The sequence below is a fragment of the Carassius carassius genome, chromosome 46 (genome assembly GCF_963082965.1).
Source record: "Carassius carassius chromosome 46, fCarCar2.1, whole genome shotgun sequence".
NCBI lineage: Eukaryota > Metazoa > Chordata > Actinopteri > Cypriniformes > Cyprinidae > Carassius > Carassius carassius.
In genome coordinates this window covers 1,101,596-1,125,803 of record NC_081800.1, presented here as the reverse complement: position 1 = coordinate 1,125,803, position 24,208 = coordinate 1,101,596, and the positions used below count along the sequence as shown (strand labels likewise).

The 24,208-nt window shown below is 43.4% G+C and overlaps 1 protein-coding gene across 1 annotated transcript in view; it reads left to right on the top strand.

The window, feature by feature from the left end:
• The window catches only part of LOC132129673 (structural maintenance of chromosomes protein 1A-like), a 79,370-nt gene extending 55,458 nt beyond the window's left edge, over positions 1-23,912 (top strand). The window contains exons 14-26 of the mRNA XM_059541325.1: positions 69-206; positions 563-679; positions 771-877; positions 2,469-2,610; positions 3,729-3,874; positions 3,969-4,122; positions 5,284-5,397; positions 5,495-5,651; positions 18,489-18,643; positions 21,120-21,271; positions 21,354-21,423; positions 22,985-23,095; positions 23,385-23,912. Coding sequence (XP_059397308.1) covers positions 69-206; positions 563-679; positions 771-877; positions 2,469-2,610; positions 3,729-3,874; positions 3,969-4,122; positions 5,284-5,397; positions 5,495-5,651; positions 18,489-18,643; positions 21,120-21,271; positions 21,354-21,423; positions 22,985-23,095; positions 23,385-23,459 — 1,638 coding nt within the window. The 3' untranslated portion in view covers positions 23,460-23,912. The remainder of the gene's footprint in view (positions 1-68; positions 207-562; positions 680-770; positions 878-2,468; positions 2,611-3,728; positions 3,875-3,968; positions 4,123-5,283; positions 5,398-5,494; positions 5,652-18,488; positions 18,644-21,119; positions 21,272-21,353; positions 21,424-22,984; positions 23,096-23,384) is intronic.
• Positions 23,913-24,208: the final 296 nt, after the last annotated feature.

The following is a 24,208-nucleotide window of genomic DNA, read 5'->3' as shown; positions in this document are numbered from 1 at the left end:
CTTAATGTGATATGGGCAAGAAAATTTGACACTGACTGATTGGATTGATGTTTATGTGTGAATATCAGGAGCAAATGAAGGCAAAAAGAAAGGAGGCAGAGCTGCGTCAGGTCCAGTCTCAAGCTCATGGTTTGCAGATGAGACTCAAATACTCTCAGAGTGATCTGGAGCAAACCAAGACCAGACACCTGTCCCTTAACATGCAGGTACCCCCCACTTAGTCAACTTGTGTTGTTCCAAAATGCTGCCACAAAAACGCTGCTAATTGCTTTTATAAAAAGTGGAAGAAATAAGACCCAAATGTTCAATAATAATAATATTAGAACCTTATTTTTAAAGTGTTACCAAAAATTAGCATTGCCACTTAATACATTAATAGTGAGTTTAATTGGTGTTCAGTCACAGCTGTGTGTTTAATGGCATTTTGTAACAGCTTTGAATGTGGCCCATCCAATCTAAAATTAGTCAGAACTCATCTGTTTTGCTGCTTGCTTACCTTTAAGAAATGACTTAAATGCAGTAGACATATTTGTCACACATTTTGTTATTGGGGTAATTTCAGGAAAAGTCAAAGCTGGAGAGTGAACTTGCTAACTTTGGTCCACGCATTAATGACATTAAGAGAATCATTCAGTCACGAGAGAGAGAGATGAAAGACCTGAAAGACCGCATGAACTTGGTAGGACACAGCACCGTTATCTAAAAACAACTTTACTTTGGTTAATTTATCACCTGTCTTCAGTCTTGTTGATGTTTGTCTTTCATTCCAGGTGGAGGATGAGGTTTTTGTAGAGTTCTGTAAAGAGATTGGAGTTCGTAACATTCGTGAATTTGAAGAAGAGAAAGTAAAGAGACAGAATGAGATTGCTAAGAAACGGTGAGGTCATAAAAAAAACAAAAAAAACATTGATCTTTTAAAAATACATATAATATATAATTCTGCACATTTTCCACCCAAATGTAGGGCTGTGCAATTAATTGAAAAAATGGTTTGATTTAGATTTTGGCCTCCAACGATCATAAAAATCCTATAAACGAAATAAAACAATTTCTGTGCCCCATTCTTCCCTCTTTTTGCAGCGCTGCGCTTTCGTTCCTCCATAAAAGCCCAATTTCCCGTGCAAATAAGTAAAATCGTGTTACATGACATTTGCATAATGGGACATGCTTTATTTATAAAAGTCTATTTATTCATGTTTTTAAAAGCGTGAAAGAGAACTTTCACTGCTCCTCAGGAAGAGATATGCGCTTAGAGATCGAACACGGTCATGTGAAGTCATCATTTAGCTCAAGGTGCGCGCCTAAACACTCAAATAAATGCAAATTTTTGTCAAAAATGCTGCACTTAGTGATTATTCATGTATACCTTCGTCGGTCATATAATAAATGAACGTCAAGAGTTGAGAATGAAAATACGTGTGTTAAGGTAATTTGGATCCGTGCGGCTCTTAAAGTAACAGTGGGCTATTTTCCTGCTGTGACTGTATGTTTATTAATCAAACAACAAAAGACAAATTTATAATCACACTGCTCTTGAGTGAAGGACTTTTGTAGCTTTAAGAAACAAAAAACTGCGGTTTTATTTTACATTTGATTATTAATTTCTGTAGTAGGCTGTAAACTGCTTGAGACTTGCATAAAATAAACATTAAAGCACAGTTTGTTTCATTGGTATCTTTTTAGTCTATTGTATTTGTCCTTTGCTTTTGTTTTTATACAGTTTAATTATTTTCAGTAATTTTCAATAATTTTGTGGACTTTTTGTTTGTTTGTTTCAAATTTCGCTGGTCTCTACAATGTAGATGTCATAGCAACCGTATTTACAGAAAATACATATTTGATATGTATCACTTTCTTTAAATAAATCACTCATTACGACTAGGGAAGTCGTGGCCTAATGGTTAGAGAGTCGGACTGGCAATCGAAGGGTTGTGAGTTCGAGTCTCTGGCCGGCAGGAATTGTGGGTGGGGGGAGTGCATGTACAGTTCTCTCTCCACCTTCAATACCACGACTTAGGTACCCTTGAGCAAGGCACCGAGCCCCCAACTGCTCCCCGGGCGCTGCAGCATAAATGGCTGCCCACTGCTCCGGGTGTGTGTTCACAGTGTGTGTGTTCACTGCTCTGTGTGTGTACACTTCGGATGGGTTAAATGCAGAGCACGAATTCTGAGTATGGGTCACCATACTTGGCTGAATGTCACTGCACTTTCACTTTCACTTTACTTTCATTAAGTTTTGGTCATATGGCCCCCTCATAATCGTATTTAAATAATTGTGATTACAATATTGACCAAAATAATCGTGATTATGATTTTTGTCATCGAGCAGCCCTACCTTAATGTGGAATTATCTTTATTATTATTATAAGTCTGTCAATAAGAATTTGTAGGGAGTACTAAACTGTTATGGTCAGATGCAAATATTTTACGTAACTGATGATTAATCCTTTCCCCAAACTCCTGGGTAGCCTGGAATTTGAGACTCAGAAGACGCGTCTGGCTATCCAGCTGGACTATGAGAAGAACCAGCTTAAGGAAGACCAGGAAAAGGTGATCATGTGGGAACAGACGGTCAAGAAAGATGAGAATGAGATAGAGAGACTCAAGAAGGTAGACAACTTTCAGATACCGTATTTTCCGGACTGTAAGTCGCACTTTTTTTCATAGTTTGGCTGGTCCTGCGACTTAGTCAGGTGCGACTTATTTATCAAACTTAATTTGACATGAACCAAGAGAAAACATTACCGTCTACAGCCGCGAGAGGGCGCTCTATGCTGCTCAGTTCTCCTGTAGTCTACACTGAGAGCATAGAGCGCCCTCTCGCGGCTGTAGACGGTAATGTTTTCTCTTGGTTCTTGGTTCTAAATAAATGCGACTTATAGACGGTTTCATCGGGCGCACGCGCCTGGACCTAAGTTAACTTCCGGTCTGTGTTGTGTATATCGATCTGGCTGCAGTGCCTTCTACAAACACAGTTAAAGTCAAGGTGATGAGTAGACTGAAGTTGGGCTCAGGTGGTTGTGCTGCGGGATGTGTTTCCCATACATTTATTTATTTTTGGAGACTCGCCACAATTTTAAAACTGATCGATTTTCAAAAAGGCTTTGTTGAATAAACATGAGGAACGTTACGTATTGCACGTTTAATAATAATAATTCCTTACATTTATATGTTTAAATATCAAAACGAGGCACAGGTTTTTTTATATCGCTGTATTTCTGAAGGAAGACTTGCATGTTATATGCCTGATAAAGCAGCATGTGAGCGTACCAGCTCTGCTTTGTTTACAGCTGTTACTGGGGAAACCTCTATTTCTCGCGCTTTATATCTATGCTTTAAAACATCTCCTGCTGGCAAAGAATGAATTTGCATTTTCATTAAGTCCGCCTGATCCACGCGGCAAACATATTTTGTTTGTTATCAAAAAATTTCTACTCTAGAGGGACTTGGCTGTTGTTATTGATTCTATTTGGAAGTCTACCGGAAGTTAAGTTAGGTCCACAAAAGCGCGCATGTGAAGTAACTTTTGTTTATGTTGTTGCCGTTGAAACCGTCTATAGTCCAGTGCTTATATATGTTTTTTTCCTAGTCATGACGTATTTTTGGACTGATGCGGCTTATACTCAGGTGCGACTTATAGTCCGAAAAATACGGTACTATCATAATGATACTCTATTAATAGAAATAATGTTTGATCTCATTGAATTTCATTTAATATTTTTTAACAGGAGGAGCAAAGGAACATGAAGATCATTGATGAAACCATGGCACAGCTGCAGGATCTGAAAAACCAGCACCTGGCCAAGAAATCTGAGGTTAATGATAAAAATCATGACATGGAGGAGATCCGCAAGAAACTGGGGGGTGCCAACAAGTGAGACCTTTCATTTTTTAATGCTAGACATGCATGGATGTTTTTCAAGAAAATGAGTATGATGATGTGAGGAAAAATGTTTGTGTTTGGCTAGGGAGTTGACGCAGCTGCAGAAGGAGGTTACAGCCATTGAGACCAAGCTGGAGCAAAAACGTAGTGACAGACACAATCTACTGCAGGCTTGTAAGATGCAGGACATCAGACTTCCCCTCCGATCAGGAACTATGGATGACATCAGCCAGGAAGAGGTGTGTGCCAGGCCTTGACAGCATAATCTCTCAAACTCATGAACCACCAATCAGAAGTTTGGACACTTGACTACACTTGATACAATATTTTAAATTGTTCTTGGATGTCCCCAGAGTGTGTATTTATCTCAAAGTTCCCTACAGATAATTTTGTTTGTTGAAATTTCCACCTTTAGGGTATGAGCCAAAATTCTCCCTCATTAAAAACTATTCATTTGCAATATGACCTCTTAACACTACTTAAAGGTGCTGTGTGTAAATTTTAGCTGCATCTAGCGGTGAGTTTGTGAATTGCAGCCAACGGCTCAGTTCCCCGCTTACCCCTCCCTTTAGTTTAGCTGGTGGCCGACACAGGTAAAGATGTCCTTGGTAAAGACAGCAGAGAGCAATCAGATTTCTTTACAAAGGTAAATCAAGGAATTATATTTACTGAATTATTCAATCAACCGATGTTATTGTGAATATTAATGTACTTGTTCATAATTGTGTCAGTGTTTTATTTGCAAGAACAACAAAGTGACAAAACACACTCTCCACACACTTAAATTGCACTAGGTACTCAAAACAACTGACAAAGTAACACTCAAAAAATAATTATTGACTCTTTAGTGGATTGACGGAACTTAAATTACAAAAATATTCAATATATATAATGTCAGTGGAGAGGAGCTCAGAAAAAGGCAACTACTCCATGATCTGCGTATGTGGGCCCCCTTCATAACTTTTTAAAAATGTATCCCAGGCAAATAATCTAAAATATAAAAGATAAAGTAATGACAATTTTACTTCTTATAATTATCATTATTGTAATAACACATTCTATAGTTTTCATGAAATAAAACAATTTTTTATATTAAGTTTCATGATCATTCTACAAAGTGGAAATTAATCATGTTAATGTCAATGTCAATGTCACCTTTATTTATATAGCGCTTTAAACAAAATACATTGCGTCAAAGCAACTGAACAACATTCATTAGGAAAACAGTGTCAATAATGCAAAAATGATAGTTAAAGGCAGTTCATCATTGGATTCAGTTATGTCATCTCTGTTCAGTTAAATAGTGTCTGTGCATGTTAAAGACAAGTAGATGTGTTAAAGCTTTTTACTAGGGTATTTTATAAACCCACCTAACATCCTTGCTTGTGTTTGTGCTGTAGGGCAGTTCTCAGGCTGAGGAGAGCCTCAGCAGCAGTCAGAAGACATCTAGCACCGTCCTGGCCAAGGAAGCTCTTATCGAGATTGACTACAGCAGCTTGTCAGAGGACCTAAAAGTACAGCAGTACTTGCACTTTTACACTATCATTAAACTACTGTTTGCACTCAAGTGTTATAGTGTGTTGAGAATGTGATGTGACTGATGCTTTGCAGGACTCACTGTCAGAGGAGGAGATCAAGGCAGAGATGAACACACTGCATCAGAGACTCAATGAGCAGCAGAGCATCCTGCAGAGAATCAGTGCTCCCAACATGAAAGCCATGGAGAAACTAGAGAGTGTTAGAGACAAATTCCAGGAGACCAGTGACGGTCAGTCATTCCTTGCCTATATGAAAAAAATGAAATGCATGCCCTGAGAATAAAAGCCGATTTCTTTTTTTAGAAAATAAATCTCACGTGAAAAATTGTTTTAAAGAGTCTTGATTAAATTTAGCAGCATGCTACTATGTTGATTGAGTGAAACTGACAGTACCTAGGCTGCACATTTAACAGAGCAGAAGCTGGACAATGGTAGCATATCTAGTGTGTATCCGAGCTACACTATAACCACCATCAACATGCTTTTGTTCAAAATTACTAGTATATAATAATAGTAATATTATTTTTTCTCCCCTCCCACAACACAAATTCTTATGAAAACATTTTCATAAAATATTTTGGATTTGAATTCTCCCCTTCACTATGTGTGTACTTAATGAACTAAAGGGTTAGTTCACAAAATAATTAAATTGTGAAAAAAAAGTTGTGACATTTGCCAAGTATGGTAACCCATACTTGGAATTGGTTCTCTGCATTTAACCCAGCTGCCCCTGTACTTACCCCCATGTCATTCCAAAGATTTCCGTTTAACCCTCTGGAGTCTAAGGGTATTTTTGGGGCCTGGAGAAGTTTTGTCATGCCCTGACATTTGTGCTTTTTTCAGTTTCTTATAAATATCTATATCTAATCTCACTTTAATCAGCACAAACTGGGCTATAATAATATGTGAAATGCATGTATGTACATGATTGTGTTTTTGAGAAAAAAAATGTTATGCATGGTTAGTGAAAAACTAAAAATGTTAAATCAGTTGAATAAGGCAAAAAAACACATAAAGAACATTGGTTCCCTCGACTTTTGAGAACTGGAGCTTGTAGCCTATAATTTTTCTTTCTAAATTATGTGAAAATCATCTTGTTTACTCACTTATAAAAAATATATTGATTAAAATTTTCTAAGACACTTTTTGTTGGTAAAAGTCATATGCGAGTAGGCGTCAACTATCATGAATATCATTGTGATTTACCCCTGAGAAGACAAAGGCCTGCATAATGAGCTGCATAATGAGCCTTTCATTCAGCTGTGTGACTAAGAGGGAGGAGTTACAAGAAAGAATGTAAGGACAAAATAAATGTATATAATTTTATGTTTGTAGTTTATTTAGAATATATTTAATTATCTTACAACATAATTTAATATCCACTTGGGAGTGCAGTTAAACAGTTTATTGGGAACAATCAAAGCTGACTTTCAAACGTACTCTGTTACTAAACGTAACCTCGGTTCTCTCTAGAAGAGCGAACGAGTACTGCGTCTTAGCAAAGCCGCTACGGGAAAAGTCTCTTTTCACGAAATACTGAAGCAAAAAATTATCCTTAATTTTGTATTTTTGTAAAGCGCATTTGCAGCAGTACACAGCCATAGGCGAGACGGCTCGTTCGCTCATTGGCTTGTTCTGCGGCAACTGCACAGCCTATCGAGCGCGGGCTGATGCAACATCATACCAATAAGGGCGATTCGCGCCCTTCTTGCCACTTCCCGCCGAAACGGGTGTGGCCCAACCTATAAAAGGAGCTTGAAAAGGCTGACTCACCTGATTTATTTCATCGCCGAAGCGAACCAGAGTGAATCGTGCGCACGGCAGAGAACGCAGTACTCGTTCGCTCTTCTAGAGAGAACCGAGGTTACGTTTAGTAACCGAGTACGTTCTCTTACGAGAGCTCTCTCGTACTGCGTCTTAGCTAAGACGCTACGGGAACCCAATGTAAAACGCCGTGCGCGCAGGGATCACACACCAATAAACCTGAAGCAACGCCCAGGATTTACAGTGCACAGTCACCTGAGGGACTCACAGAGAGTCCAGGACAGAAAAGGGAAAAAGCCCTCCGTCCTATATCTAGCAGAATCCGTAGATTGTGGCAATATGACATCACACAGCCGAGGCAAGGCCTGACCAATGTGGCAATGCGGGTCTTACGCAATACTGCCCATATAACAGTCGGCAGCACATAGCGCTCGTGAACTCAGAATTCCCCTCAGGGCCCTGATTCGACTATACCGACAACAGCCTTGCTTGCAAGGCGGGGACCTCCAGGTTATAGAACCTGATAAATGTAGACGGCGAGGCCCAACCTGCCGCCATACATATATCCTGCAAGGAGATCCCAGTAGACCACGCCCACGACGAGGCGACGCCTCTTGTGGAGTGGGCTCTGACGCCCAACCAGCATCTGAATGCCCCTGGAAGCGTAAGCTAACGCTATGGCGTCAACTATCCATCTGGATAGAGTCTGTCTCGAAACAGCCATTCCCTTGGAAACGTCCACCGAATGAGACAAACAGCTGCTCCGTCTGCCGAAAGGCAGCAGAGCGAGACACATAAGCTCTTAAAACCCTGACAGGGCAAAGAAGACTCGAGTCTCCATCCTCCCCTGACACTGGCAGGGCAGACAGGGCAATAACCTGAGCCCGAAACGGTGTGTTGAGGGATTTTGGCACATAACCGTGCCTAGGTTTGAGTATGACCCTTGAGTCATTGGGCCCAAACTCCAAGCACGACTGGCTCACCGAGAGCGCGTGCAAATCACCCACACGCTTCACAGAAGCGAGAGCCAACAAGAATACTGTCTTGAACGACAGATGCTGAAGGCTAACCGATTGGATAGGCTCAAAAGGGGGACCCTTCAAGGCCTCCAAAACCGCCGCGAGGTCCCACATAGGGACTGACGGAGGTCTGGGAGGATTCAGCCTCCTAGCTCCTCTGAGGAACCGGATGACTAAATCATTCCTTCCTATTGACTGACCGGACGCCGTTTCAGAAAACGCCGCGATGGCCGCCACATAAACTTTAAGCGTGGATGGGGCTCTGCCCTTATCCAACAGCTCCTGTAGGAAGGAGAAGACCTCCGTCACCTCACAACTAAGGGGTGAATAACCTCGAGCTGTGCTCGAGAAAAGAACGCGAGGCAGTGAGCGTTTTCGTGGGACGCAAAGAGGTCCACCTCCGCCATGCCAAATCTCTCCCACAACAGCCGGACTGTTTGCGGGTGTAGAGACCATTCGCCCGTAGGAACATTGCCTCTGGACAGCCTGTCTGGACCCAGATTCTGCAGTCCAGGCACATGCACTGCTCTCAGCGAGCGCACGTTGCGCTGAGCCCAAACCAGAAGGCGTTCCGTCAGCCTGCACAGGTTTAGGGACCCGAGACCGCCCTGGCGATTTATGTAGGACACCACGGACATGTTGTCCGCACGGACTACGACGTGGTGATCCTTGATATGGGGACAAAAGCGCGTCAGCGCATTCTCCACTGCCAGCAGCATTTCCAGGCAGTTGATATGATGGAGCTTTTCCCGTTCTGACCATAGGCCAAAGGACGGTCTGCCTTCGAGCAGCGCTCCCCATCCCGAAGTGGAGGCGTCCGTCGACACCATTTTCACACTCGGGGAAGTCCCCAGGCTTACACCTGATCGGTACCAGCCTTTCGCTGTCCAAGGTGCTAGAGCCGCAACACAGCTCTGATCGACCTTGAAATGCAGCCAGCCAGACGCCCACGCTCTGCGCGGCACCCGAGCCTTCAGCCAGAACTGCAGGGGGCGCATGCGGAGCAGGCCCAGCCGCAGAACCGGAGATGCTGAGGCCATGAGACCCAGCATCTTTTGACAGTGTTTGAGCGACACGGTCGCGCCGCAGCGGAGAGAACTTGCTGCGCGCTGAATGCCCATCGCGCACTGTGGTGACAGCCGCGCCGTCATGGAACACGAGTTCAGAACTATACCCAGAAACAGGATCGTCTGACTGGGGTTCAGCGAACTCTGCGCCCAATTGACACTGAGGCTGAGCTTCTCGAGGTGATTGAGTAAAACGGCCCAGTGGTCCACGAGCTCCGCTCATGATCGGGCCAGAACCAGCCAGTCGTCCAAATAATTCAGCACTCGTATGCCTCTGAGTCTGAGAGGAGCGAGCGCTGCATCCATGCACCTCGTAAACGTACGAGGAGCCACGGAGGACTGTAAACTGGTATGCCTGGCCCTCGAAGGCGAATCTCAAATATCGCCTGTGGTTTGACGCTATCTGTATTTGAAAATACGCGTCCCCCAGATCTATTGACATGAACCAGTCCCCTCTGCGAATCTGCGCGAGGAGTTTCCTGGTCGTAAGCATTTTTGCGTTTCTGCGTTTCATCAATGCCTTGTTCAGCTGTCTTAGATCCAGTATGGGCCTGAGACCCCCGTCTCTCTTGGGCACCAGAAAGTATCTGCTGTACAGCCCCCCCCTCGCTTTGAGCTTGAGACACAGGCTCTACAGCCCATTTGCTCAACAGTTTTGATATTTCGGCCCGAAGTATGTGTGCTACTTCTGTTTTGACCGTAGTTTCGACGCGCGTTGAAAAGCGCGGAGGGCGTCGAAAAAAACTGTAGCGAGTAGCCTCTCTTTATAATGCCTAGCACCCAATCCGAAACCCCTGGAAGCGCTGACCATGCATCTGCATGAATGGCTAAGGGCTGGATGCGAAGCGCGCTCTGTTGACCGGGCAACGGCAGCGCTCAGGTGTGCTGCGCATTTGAGGCGGGGAGCGCGCTGATCACAGCGGGCAGATCGCTCCTCCTCGACCCCGTCCCGGCGCTTAACCGACTGGGGGAAGGCTGAGCAGGTCCCGTGGGACTCGATATGTCTGCGAGTAACTGTGGGCTGCATATGTGCACATTTACCACTTTCAACTCGCTGTCTGCCTGTGCAGAGCGTACGTGCAAGGGCCTCGTTTTTACAGAAGCCACGCGCCGTATGTGACATAGTGTATGTGGGCACTGGGGAGTGGGCACGTTTACTATGCGGCGCGCTCGACCAATCTGGGTCGATCTTATGTGCGCGAGCCCTGTGTGCAGGGCTGTGCTTACATGTGGAGATGGGCACTGAGGAGTGGGCGTTGTCACTGCATTTATAGCACCATCGGCTGTGGCCGGACGAACGTGCACGGGTTTCGTTTTTACAGAAACCACATGACGCGTGTGACATAGTGATTGCGGGCACTGAGGAGTGGGCACGTCTACTATGTAGTGCACGTGATCGACTTGAGTCGCTTTTATGGGCGCGAGCCCTGTGTGAAGGGCTGTGCTTATATGTGGAGATGGGCACTGAGCAGTGGGCATCGTCACTACATTTATAGCACCATCGGCCGTGGCCGGGACACCAGAAATTACACCTTTTTTCGGGAAATATCTGGGTAGCCGTGATAACGGTTTTCGTGTGCAGGCAAGCGGGCAACCGTACAGGCTTGCGCATTGCAAAAAACGCTGAAACAGTCACAATCTCTGGAACTGAAACAGCGGCGCGCTTAGGTGAGAGCCCGGCCACAGCGGAACTCGTACACCGGCGCTTCGATGAAGCAGCCATCGTGTGTAGTGCCGACGCAGCGTCATGCAGCATGCGTAGATGGCTTTCCGAGGATGGCTTCGGGGCTCCCGGCCTCACCGTAATCCTCTGCCGCGGTCCCCGCGGCGCGGGGCGACGGCCGGTAGCGCGAGAACGGGGGTCTCGAGCTGCGTTGCTGAAGCTGTTGTGATAACGGCTTTTGTGTGCAGGCAAGCGGGCAACTGTGCAGGCTTGCGCATTGCAGAAAACGCTGAGACAGTCACAATTCCTGGAACTGAAACAGCGGCGCGCTTGGGTGAGAGCTCGGCCACAGCGGAACTCGTACACCTGCGCTTCGATGAAGCAGCCATCGTTAGTAGTGCCGACGCAGCGTCACACAGCAGGCTTTAGATGGCAACACCGCTTTTGCCGCCGTCCAGCAGAGGGCGGACAAAGGTGCGTCACAATCGCCTCTTCCACCGGCGGAAGTGAGTGGTAGTTCCTGTTTTTAGCATCATCAGTGTGGAGAATGCTAGTGAGACAGACGAACGAGTTTGCGTTGAATATGGAGCGTTCCAAGCCTTCGCCACCTCTTCGTGAAGCTCAGGAAGAAATGAGGCGGGCTTTGAGAAGTACGCTCATCCGAAAGGGAAATATCATCCAGCCGGGAACGAGAGGGGGGGCGCTGGTGCAAACCACTCACGGCCGAGACTCATCTCGGCCAACACGAGCATTCGCCCCGGCTCCTTCTCGATGTCAGCTCGTCTGCTGGGCTTCTGAGCAGAAGGCGCGAGATCCTCGGAGCTCGCCCAGCCCTCACTGCCCGAAGCTAGCAGAGAGCGCGTGTCCTCTTCCCCCGACGCGGCCCTGAGATCGACTTCCTTGGACGACGCGCCGGCAAACAGCGGGCGCTGCCCACCGGGAAGCGATGCAGGGGGGGGCCGGTGAAGCAGGGCGAACCGGCGAGCTCGGTTGAGCTGAAGACGGTTCCGGAATCCGCTGGAAGCGATGCTTTTACGGCGCCTCAGCGCAGCGGAGAATGCAGGCTCAGAGAAAAAGGCCAGGCGAGTCCTCAGAGTCACCATGGCAACAGCTCGCAGTGGGGGCATCCGCCGTCAGCGAGCGCGAGCGCTGCATGATCTTCACCCAGGCAGGAGACACAGATGACGTACCGGTCTCCCTCGCTGAGTGGGGCTCTGACGAGCCGCAGGAAGGCATCTTAAAAAAGACGTGAGCTCTTTTACGAGTGTGTGTCACAGGGCGAACACACACACACACATAAAGAACAGCTTGGATATAACAGAATTGAAAGGATATAGGCGCCGGATAGCGCAGCAGGAACGGCAGTGGAAGGCGGCGATGCCAGCAGCTTCAGAATGGCTCGTCCTGCTGATGTGCTTTCTCAGACGGCGCTTGCTTCCTCCGTGATCCAGCGATGCGTGAGCTTCGCTGAAGAGATGAAAAATCAGGTGAGCCAGCCTTTTCAAGCTCCTTTTATAGGTTGGGCCACACCCGTTTCGGCGGGAAGTGGCAAGAAGGGCGCAAAGCGCCCTTATTGGTCTGATGTTGCATCAGCCCACGCTCGATAGGCTGTGCAGTTGCCGCAGAACAAGCCAATGAGCGAACGAGCCATCTCGCCTATGGCTGTGTACTGCTGCAAATGCGCTTTACAAAAATACAAAATTAAGGATAATTTTTTGCTTCAGTATTTCGTGAAAAGAGACTTTTCCCGTAGCGTCTTAGCTAAGACGCAGTACGAGAGAGCTCTCGTAAGAGAACGTCTCGGGTTACTTGACTGTAACTCTGTTCCCTGAAAAAGCGGGAACGAGATGCTGCGCTCAATAGCGCTAATGAGAACATTCTTTGTTCGACCGGTTGTGAAGCACGCGTGTCAAACACGCCAAGAATTGGCTTACATAACCTCGGCAGGTGACGTCACTGATAACATGCACCTGCAGGTTATAAATAGACGTGAAACGGAAACATCCTCAGGTTACCCCTTTGTCTGAAGAGACGTCCGGACACGTCGACAGTGCGGCATTGAGGCGCAGCATCTCGTTCCCGCTTTTTCAGGGAACAGGGTTACAGTCAAGTAACCCAAGACGTTCCCTTTCAAAAGCTACTCTCGATGCTGCGCTCAATAGCGCTAATGGGAACGAGAATACCAACGCCGCCGCACTGTAAGTGTCTGGACCCCCAAGGTTGTGTAGTATGTGTGCACAAACATCGAAGAGGTCTCAGACATAACTCTGGGATGTGGACTCAAGGGCATGCGAGCCCGGAGTAGCATCGACATCCAAACTATAGAATCTGACAAATGTCTGTGGAAAGGACCAACCTGCCGCATCACACACTTGCTGCAAGGGCGCACCTCTTGCTCAAGCCATTGAAGATGCAACCCAACTGGTTGAATGGGCACTAACTCCTAGAGGCGAAGTTTGACCACGCGCCTCGTAGGCTAGGGCAATAGCAACCCTCACCCAATGTGAAACTGTTTGCCTGGTGGCAGCCGCACCCCTGACTGCGGCCCCCACGGCATATGAAAAGCTGCTCTGACTTACGCCACTGGCTAGTGCGGTGGAAGTAAATCTGAAGAGCACATACTGGACACAGTAAGTGAAGTCTCTTCTGCTCCGGTGTTGTAAATGGCGGAGGACAGAAGACTTTGGAAATTAGTAGGATGGACATCCAAACTGTAGAACCTGACAAATGTGTGCGGAGAGGACCAACCTGCTGCATCACACACTTGAGCAGGAACATCCCTCACCCAATGTGAAACTGTTTGCCTGGAGGCAGCCGCTACACCCCCCCGGTGTCGTGAATGGCGGAGGACAGAAAGCTTCGAGAATGACCGGATGTATGGTCGAGAAAGGAACTTTTGGAAGATAGTTAGGGTGAGGATGCAAAATAGCTTTGACTCGCCTAGGGGCAAAATCGGAACAGGATGGCAGGACTGACAAAGCCTGTAAATCCCGAATTCTCCTTAGAGAGGTAACGCCCATAAGAAAAACCATCTTTAGAGTCAGAAGCCTGGCAGGCGCTGATTCTAATGGTTTGAATGGGGGGACAGCCAACCCTTCGAGCACTATGGCTAAATCCCATGAAGGGACCGTAGCTCTAGTGGGTGGCCTCAACCGCTTATCCCCACGAATGAAGCGGGCGACTAGAGGGTGCTTTCCAACAGAAACCCCATCAATCAGAACGTGGCAAGCCGAAATAGCGGCCACATAGGTTCTGAGAGTACTAGGGCCTGTGCCTGAGGACAATTTCTCTTGCAGAAACTCCAGTACTGAAACGATTTGGCAGTGAGCTGGGTCTGCATGGTGTGTCATGCACCAGCCCTCAAAAACACTCCATATGAGGGCATAAGTTCTTTTAGTGGAGGGAGTCCTAGCACTTAGAATAGTCTCTATTACTGTGGCTGGAAGGCCAGCATCTGTGGTTGGTCCCCTCAGGGGCCAGACGTGAAGGTTCCAGAGCTCAGGCCGGGGATGAAATACTGTCCCCTGTGCCTGAGAGAGAAGATCTCTCCTGACTGGAATCGCCCAAGGTGAGCCATCGAGGAGTGATATTAGATCTGGGAACCAAACTCCAGTCAGCCAACAGCACGCTATCAGTAAGAGGCGAGACCCTGTCGACGGACCTTGGCCAGGACTCCCGGGAGCAGAGCAATCGGAGAAAAGGCGTAAAGACGCAGTCTTGGCCACGCATGGGCCATAGCGTCCAGACCCAGGGGAGCTGGATGAGTCAAAGAGATGTAGAGGGGACATTGTGCCATCTCCTGTGAAGCACAGAGGTCCACTTCTGCTACTTGAATCTTTCCCAGATTTGACTACTTAGGGGTGGAGTTTCCATTTCCCGTGTTTCACAGCTTGTCTGGACAGCAAGTCTGCTCCCACATTCATATGCCCAGGAATGTAAATCGCCCTGAGGGACAGGAACTTGTCCTGTGCCCAAAGCAGAACCTGGTGCGCTAACTCGTTCGAGCAGCGCGACTGCAGTCCGCTCTGGCGATTTATTTAAGAGACTACAGATGTGTTGTCCACCCGCACTAGGACATGGTAGCCTCTCAACTGCTGGAGAAAGTATTTCAGGGCCAGAAATACAGTCTTCATTTCGAGGCAATTGATGTGCCAATTCGCGAAGATGACCTCTCCAGATCCCTTGGGCTGGACAGCCAACTAAGGCTGCCCCTGAGGGAAGCGTCTGTCATTAGCATCTTGCGATGACAACATGGACCTAGAGTGGGACCCAAAGTCAGAGACCGGGGTCTGAACCACATAGATAGCCCCTGGCGCGTAACCCTTAATTGCCACTGGGGATTGACCCTTGGATGAAATCCCCTGGCTCTGAGCCACAACTGAAACGGTCTCATGTGCAGGAGGCCCAAAGGTATCACCGTGGATGCAGCTGCCATGAGACCTAAAACCTTCTGAAAGTGATGAACTTTCTGGCCTAGCTTGATGTTCTTTAGGGTGTTTAGAATGGATTTGATGCATGCAGGAGACAGCTGTGCCTGCATTATGATCGAGTCCCATACCACACCCAAATACGATGTCCTCTGAGCCGGAGAGAGAACGCTTTTCTTGCCATTGAGTCTCAACCCCAGAGATTCGAGATGAGCTTGGACGACATGCTGATGTCGAAGCGCATCTCTTGAGACTGGGTCAGATTCAGCCAGTCGTTTATATACATTTTAAATGTGGATGCCCTGGAGTCGTAGAGGAGCCAGAGCTGCATCCATGAATTTCGTATAAGTGCGGGATAACAAAGCTAGGCCGAATGGAAGAACCTGACACTGGTAAGCTTCGCCCCCGAAAGCGAACCTCAGGAACCTCCTGAGTTGTGGCAATATTTCAAAATGAAAATACATGTCCATAGATCTGTGATTGGACGCAGCCCCCCGTCTTTCTTGGGAATCAAGAAATACAGACTGTAGTAGCCTGACTCTCTGTCTGGCAGGGGAACACATTCTATGGCCCCTTTGACCAGCAGAGTCTGTGATTCCTTTGTCAACAGATATGCACGTGCCGGTTTAACAGAGGTGGAGACCACGCTGTTGAAACGCAGAAGACGATGTGCAAACTGAAGCCTTATACTTCTGATAGAATTTTCCAGGGCCCTCCCTGAGGGGACACACCCTTTGTCCTGGGCACAGCTTAAGGCCCTTGCTTTGGTTGTAATGACCGTACTTTAGTCCAGCTCCCTCTGCGGCTGCCAAGTGCTACAAGCTGCTCCCCAGTCTTATGAGGGGGCGCACAACTCGCCACACTCTCTGTTTGAACCTCCTACCCCAGAGGAGCTGGATCGAGTCGGGACTGTTTATTTATTTCTTGACAGCCCCGACACTTGAGCACAGTGAGTGAGAAACATATTAAAAGTCTCCTCCTGGCACTCAGACTTATTTCTTTATTTATTTTAATCAGCCTGATACGCCTACAGAACCTATGGTGTGCAGGGCAGTACTAGTCTGACCCACAGCATGAAATGTGTTCCATCCAAGTGCAAATGCTGCTGCAGTACGTGGCTTGGCAGGAAACAATTGCTGTCCTTTCATATATATATATATATATATATATATTTTTTTTTTTTTTTTTTTTTTTTCATAATCATCATCATTTTCATCATCATTTACTTTTATTTTTATTTAAATGATGTTGCTCCAATAGGGGAGAGATAGCAGCTAGCGTCTCTCTCACCTTTGAAATCATAATATACAAAATCTAATTTTAAGGCTTTAATCTGGTCACTGCACGAGTCACCACCTAGTAACTCCTCATGTGCTTATAATCGCGAGAGGAGCGCTAGGAGAGAGCACTCTCAATGTCCATTTCAACAGAAGCTAGAGCTACAGCAGCCTCTGCCCAATCCGAAGAAGTGCCTGGGCACGCTTCGGAGGTGGGCGCGAGAACCGTCTGATCCTCCAGATCGGAGCGCGATCTTAATGAGTGGGAAGCAGCTCGTTCCTCGTGAGAGCAAAGAGCATAGCGCGGATAGGAAGTGAACCGCGGTGCTTACAACTGCCACTCTAGAACGCAAAAGCAGCCTTTTTTTTTTTTTTTAACAATAAACATGCGATTTCTCTTCAGAGATCGGCCATGGAGAGCGAGGCACACATCTCATATGGAATCAGCAAGAATAGTTAGAACTTTCTTTCTCCCTTTTTTTCTTTTTATAACTCTCAAAATACTTTCTTTTAAACTAATACTTTCATCAGCGTGACACACACACACACACAATGCGGTCTCTGAAGACAAAGAAACCTGAGGATGTTTCCGTTTCACGTCTATTTATAACCTGCAGGTGCACGTTATCAGTGACGTCACCTGCCGAGGTTATGTAAGCCAATTCTTGGCGTGTTTGACACACGTGCTTCACAACCGGTCGAACAAAGAATGTTCTCATTAGCGCTATTGAGCGCAGCATCGAGAGTAGCTTTTGAAAGGGAACTACATTTTTTGCATCATTACTCCAGTCACACAGTCCTTCAGAAATCCTTTTAACAATCTTATTTTCTACAAAAAACATTTATTGTTATTATTATCATTATTATTAACGTTGAAAAGAGCTGAGAATATTTTTCAGGTATTTTAGGGGGGATAAATTGAAAGAACAGCATTGTTTGTTACATTTGTTGCAGTTTTCTTTATTTGTTACATTTATATTATTTACATCACGCTTTTGAATGGTATAGTATTGTATATTGTTATTGAAACCTCATAATATTTCACTTGATTATACATTTAGTCAGGAATTATAGTTTGGAAAAAGTCTTTGTAAAAAGTCTAACTAGTAAAATGTTTACACGTTATGTGAAAACTAGTACAAGAATATAAATAAATAAAAAGAGACTTACTCATGATTATGATCTCTGCTGAATAAAGTGCTTCATTCTTTTTTTTCTGAGGAAATCCATTTCTCATGTTTTTATATTGATTACTTTATCACAGAATATTTTTTTTTTCGGCGGCACTTGTTTAGTTTAAAAGTAGACATATCAAGCTTGTTGACATGTCTCTTCGTTGAGTATTCATGGAGTTACAGTTCATTTTAATGATGCGTTTTTAAATGAAGATCAGTGCAGACAAAGGCTGCAGATAGCACACCTTGTTTGTTATCTTTATTTTATAAGTGCACAAAGTTTTGTTATGTCTGTATACAAAAAAAGTAGACCCTTTACAGATTCGATTGATGTATTGCTCTTATCTGTACGATTAAAACTGAAAGTGTAATTTAAGTTCTTTTCGGGGTTATCAGGAGAAAATTACAAATTATTATGGGTATACACGTTAATCGACTCCAGAGGGTTAACTTCGAAACACAAATTAAGATATTTTCAATGAAACCTGATTTAGAAATGGGTTTGGAAGGGCGTGATGGTGAGTAAATGATGGGACAGTTTTCATTATTGAGTATCCCTTTAAAAAGCTTAACCTTGTAGAGTGGGACCTTGTCACTTGTCTCGCTCAGCTTGTCTGTGTTTGCAGCATTCCTAATGTTCATTTACTGTCTTTATTGTATGTTTGAACATCATAGAGTTTGAAGCTGCCAGGAAGAGGGCGAAGAAAGCCAAGCAGTCATTTGAACAGATAAAGAAGGAGAGGTTTGACCGTTTCAACGCCTGCTTTGAGTCTGTGGCCACCAACATTGATGAGATATATAAAGCTCTGTCCCGCAACAGCAGTGCCCAGGTACTTAAAAATACATCAACAAATAATCACATCTTTAAAAAGGCAGCTAAGGATACACCTCCTTCACAAGTACTTAAAGTGCATATAGCAGGTTAGAGACCCAGTGAGTCAATGTATAGAAAAAATTTGTAGGAATTACATATATACATTTATAATACAGCCTAAATGAATTTTTCTCTGTAACTTGGCTACAATTACTTATAATTATGAAATAGGGTGTGACAAAAACAAAGTGTGATTCTCTATTAGTCCTATAGATTCAGTTTTCTATGTATTCTGTATCTTATTGTGAGTAAAAAAACACATCTGTGAGGAGTTTGTTCTCTCTGTTGATGTTTTTTTTTTTTTCATTAAAAAAAAAATATATATATATATTATTGTGAAGTAAAATTAATGAATAGCGATTCTCATTCTCTCTCTGCGCGAACACAAAGACCTCTTAGCAAGGTTATTTGTAGTCGAGTTTTTGGTCACCGGGATCAATGGCACGGATAAACATTAATTATTATTAGAATAATCTCCCTGCTCTCTTGGCAGGGTTTATAATTGTATATAAAGCCAGATATTAGTCTGTAATATGAGTATAACCCCAGCGTCCATGCTGTCATTGTGTTCTATTGTTATTCTATTGTTTAATTTTACTGCACTCTCTCCCATTATGTCACTTCCAGTTTTGGCATTGTTCAGATACAAAAGTAAAAATTTCTCACAAAAACGACTCTAGAAAGATCAAGTAGCATATTTAGTAGATTTAAAGATTTTAAATCCAGATACTACATTATTTTTCTATACAGTGACTCACTGGGTCTCTAACCTGCTATATGAACTTTAACCACTACACAACCTTAACCCCTCTGAAGTCGATTAACGCGTATAGGCATTATGAGGCATTTTCTCCTGATAACCCCGAAAAGAACCTAAATGACACTTTCAGTTTTGATCGTACAGATAAAAGCAATACATCAATCGAATCTGTAAAGGGTCTACTTTTTTTGTATACAGACATAAGAACAACAAAACTTTGTGCGCTTATAAAATAAAGATAACAAACAAGGTGTGCTGTCTGCAAACTTTGTCTGCGCTGATCTTCATTTAGACATGCATCATTAAAATTAACTGTAACACAGTGAATACTCAACGGAGAGACATGAGAGAGAGATCTATAGAAAGCCTGACGTGTACTTTTAAACTAAACAAGTGCTGCTGAAAACAAATATTCTGTGATAAAGTAATCCATATGAAAACAACGCAATGTCCGTTTTTCACGTCTCCCTTCATTATTATTGGATTTCCTCCGAAAAAAAGAATGAAGCATTTTATTCAGCAAAGATCATAAACAGGAGTATATATATTCTTGGCTATTCGTTATGTAAAAAATAAATACATTTTGGGTTCAGGATAGAGATCGGCCGATACAGGTTTTTCTATAACCGATGCCCATGTTTAGAGGTCAGGGTCAGCCGATATGTGCTGCTGATTTTTATGGCCGAAATCTTGAAGTTTTCCCCTTTATTTGCATGCTAAAATGTCACACTAACAGTAAGTGGATGCACAACATTTCTAAACTTAAAATCATAATTTATTGAACACTGACTTGAACCATCTCTCGAATTATCATTTTGTGCACTGCACTGCATGGTATTAAAATAACATATTTATCCAAAGTTAGCCAAGCAAATCAATAAACTGACATAACTGTCACCGTCCCACCTGTGGGACGCTTGGTACTCTTTTTTGTTGTTGTCTTTTTCTCTATAAATTTTTTAGTAATCATCATAAATCATATATCATTTGGAAAAAAACATAATGCATTACGGTCTTCTAGAACCAAAACTTTTTATAATCTTGGCAATGTGATATGAAATATACCAGATGTTAGAGTCATATCACTAATACCGGTATATCCTCATACACTAAATTAACACGATATCGATAATTGTTTATTTGAATATCACGGTTATCGTCAATACCGGTATATCGCGACAGCCCTAATATATATATATATAACAATTCAAATACATCATGAATATGGAAGCATTTGGATATGTGTTGAACGAGATGAGAGCAATAACCTCCAAATACATCTAGCCAAACCCACGCTCGTTCCGGCCTCATATGTAAGCACACACTGTCACAATCTAATGCACTGTAAATACCGGATTTTTAAAAATAAATAGGCCTACTATATAAAGAGGTGCATTCAGCGGTCTCCTTGATGGGAAACAGTAAAATGATCTCAAACATATGCCGCATTTCTTTTCTTTTTTTTATCAAATGATCATAATCACATCTATTCATTTTACAGTCCTGCTACTTGCATTTTATTCAGACTAAAACCACTTTATTTTGGGTGAGAAAGTTTTTTTTTTTTTTTTTTTTTTTGAGTGGCTTTTGCACATAATAATAATGTGTGTGTGTGTGTCTGTGTCTGTGTTTTTGTTTGTTTGTTTGTTTTTTTGTTTGTGTGTTTTGTCAGGCATTTCTGGGCCCTGAGAACCCAGAGGAGCCATATCTGGATGGTATCAACTATAACTGTGTAGCCCCAGGCAAACGTTTCAGGCCCATGGACAACTTGTCTGGAGGAGAAAAGACTGTGGCAGCTCTAGCATTACTGTTTGCCATTCACAGGTATGTACAGCACATATTTACTCTCATGTCAAATCACACCCTTCATCAGGCAGTACCTGACACAATATCTTTACCTCTACAGCTATAAGCCTGCTCCCTTCTTTGTGCTGGATGAGATTGATGCAGCCCTGGACAATACCAATATTGGCAAGGTTTGTTTTTCACCGGGGTGACTGCAACTACAATATGATGTACATTTAACGACATCTATTGATTCTTCTTAGATATCAAGGCAAAAAAACTATTTGTAAAGGAATGATTGACCCAATAATGAAAATTGTACCGTATTTTTCGGACTATAAGTCGCACCTGAGTATGAGTTGCATCAATCAAAAAATACGTCATGACGAGGAAAAAAACATATATGCCGCACTGGACTATAAGTCACATTTATTTAGAACCAAGAACCAAGAGTTCACATTACCGTCTACAGCCGCGAGAGGGCGCTTCATGCTGCTCAGTGTATGCTACAGGAGAACTGAGCAGCACAGAGCGCCCTCTCATGGCTGTAGACGGTAATGTGAACTCTTGGTTCATTTCTCTTAGTTCATTTCTCTCGGTTCATGTCTAATTAATTTTGATAAATAAGTCGCACCTGACTATAAGTCGCAGGACCAGCCAAACTATGAAAAGAAGTGTGACTTATAGTCCGGAAAATACGGTATATGTATAAACACCTTCCCAGACTCGTAGGATTGAGTTTCTTCTGTAGAATTTGCATTAAGGACTTTTTATTTATTTAAACTCACCAGTGTAACCTTTTATATGTTTAGTTGACTATACTTTATTTTAATTAATGAATAGACTGCGATGTATGAAATTAGAATTCACTTTAGATGTTCTCTGTCATTTATACCAAACATTAATGACTCCCCCTCATGTCATTCCAAACCCGTAAGACCCGTTTATCTTTGGTAACACAGTTAAAGATATTTTATATTTAGTCCGAGAGCTTTCTGTCCCTCCATTGAAAGTGTGTGTATGGTATACTGTCCATGTCCAGAAAGGTAATAAAAAATCTTCAAAGTAGTCCATGTGACATCAGAGGGTCAGTTAGAATTTTTTGAAGCATCGAAAATACATTTTGGTCCAAAAATAGCAAAAACTACGACTTTATTCATCATTGTCTTCTCTTCCATGTCTGTTGTGAGCGCGTTCACAGCACTACAGTTTAGTGATATCCGGTTTGCGAACGAATCGCTCGATGTAACCAGATCTTCTTGAACCAGTTCACCAAATCGAACTGAATCGTTTAAAATGGTTCACGTCTCCAATAAGCATTAATCCACAAATAAACTGTCAACTTTTTTTAATGTGGCTGACACTCCCTTTGAGTTCAAACAAACCAATATGCCGGAGTAATTCATTTACTCAAACAGTACACTGACTGAACTGCTGTGAAGAGACAACTGAAGATGAACGCCGAGCCGAGCCAGATAATGAACAAAAGATTGACTTTCTTTAAAATATCATACAGGTCATACAGGTTTGAAATGACATACGGGTTAGAAAATAATGACAGAATCATTGTTTGTGTGAACTAAGCACCAGTGCATTTGCTAATTACCATTAACCAAAGATAGAATCATAGCTCCTGATTGTCATAACCTAAAAATTCTGAGGTGAAATTGAGTGGTAAGCACACAGATTAACAAGTCATACTGTATACTGTCAAAATGATAGAAAATTGTCCTGTGCATGTGTGTTGTGTAGGTTGCAAACTACATCAAGGATCAGTCAGAGCAGAACTTCCAGGCTATAGTTATCTCCCTCAAAGAGGAGTTTTACACCAAAGCAGACTCCCTGATCGGAGTTTATCCAGAGGTAAGATTCACACAAACATCTTGTGTTGTTCACTATACTGTAAAATATAGTGGCATGAGTTTAAATCAACTACTATGCACCTCTAAACTGCTTAATGTTATATACATATATATTAATGTGAAATTAAAGGTCTTAAGAAGTTAACATGATACAAGAACAGTACAAAAACATGAACAGTATGGAATTCTGTAAAGCTGCTTTGAAACCGTGTGTATTTTTGAAAACCGCTGTATAATGAAGTGACTTGACTTTATGTGCTTATCACTCATTGTCTTCCTTTCCTTAACAGCAAGGAGACTGTGTCATCAGTAAAGTCCTGACCTTTGACCTCTCCCAGTATCCTGATGCCAATACCAATGAATGAGACATTATTCAGATACCTAGAAACATTTGTCTGTTTTGTTTCTGTAGTGTGTTTTGTTTCAAAGATTACACATTACTGTCCCTTGCTAGATTTGAATTTAATCATTATGATTGTTTTTCTCTTTGTTTTTCCCCCTTTACACCTGCTAAAGTCAAAATGTGTTTTTGTTTAGTGTTTTTGAAAATCATGTAATTTTGATAAATTTAATCAAACAATATTAGTATGACTTTTCTAAAATGTTTAACTCCGCATGATTGGCTTTAAAGCTTTTTAATGTGAAACTTTACAATAGAGGTTATGTAATGACTAAGACCTGCAGTTTAATTCATTGTTTTTGTTGATTGGTAAAAGTTTTATCACCACTTTTGTATTGACTGTATTTGTCCTTTTTTTATTACAAGTTTTAACTAATTTTCTCTTGGAAAATAAAATTTGCTTCCCAGTAATATTGCACATGAATATCTCATTTGAATTCTTCATCATAAACTGCTTTGTGGTCTTAATGTTGTAATAGACACATGCAGCATATTACTGGGCATATGTAGAGCTCATAAAGTCACACAAGCACATGCTGTTACATTAAAATGCAGTTGACAATGTGTCAATCACATGGCAGTTGCTTCAATGCATTTAGGGGTGTGGTCCTGGTCAAGACAAACTCCTGAACTCCAAACTGAATGTCAGAATGGGAAAGAAAGGTGATTTAAGCAATTTTGAGCATGGCATGGTTGTTGGTGCCAGACGGGCCG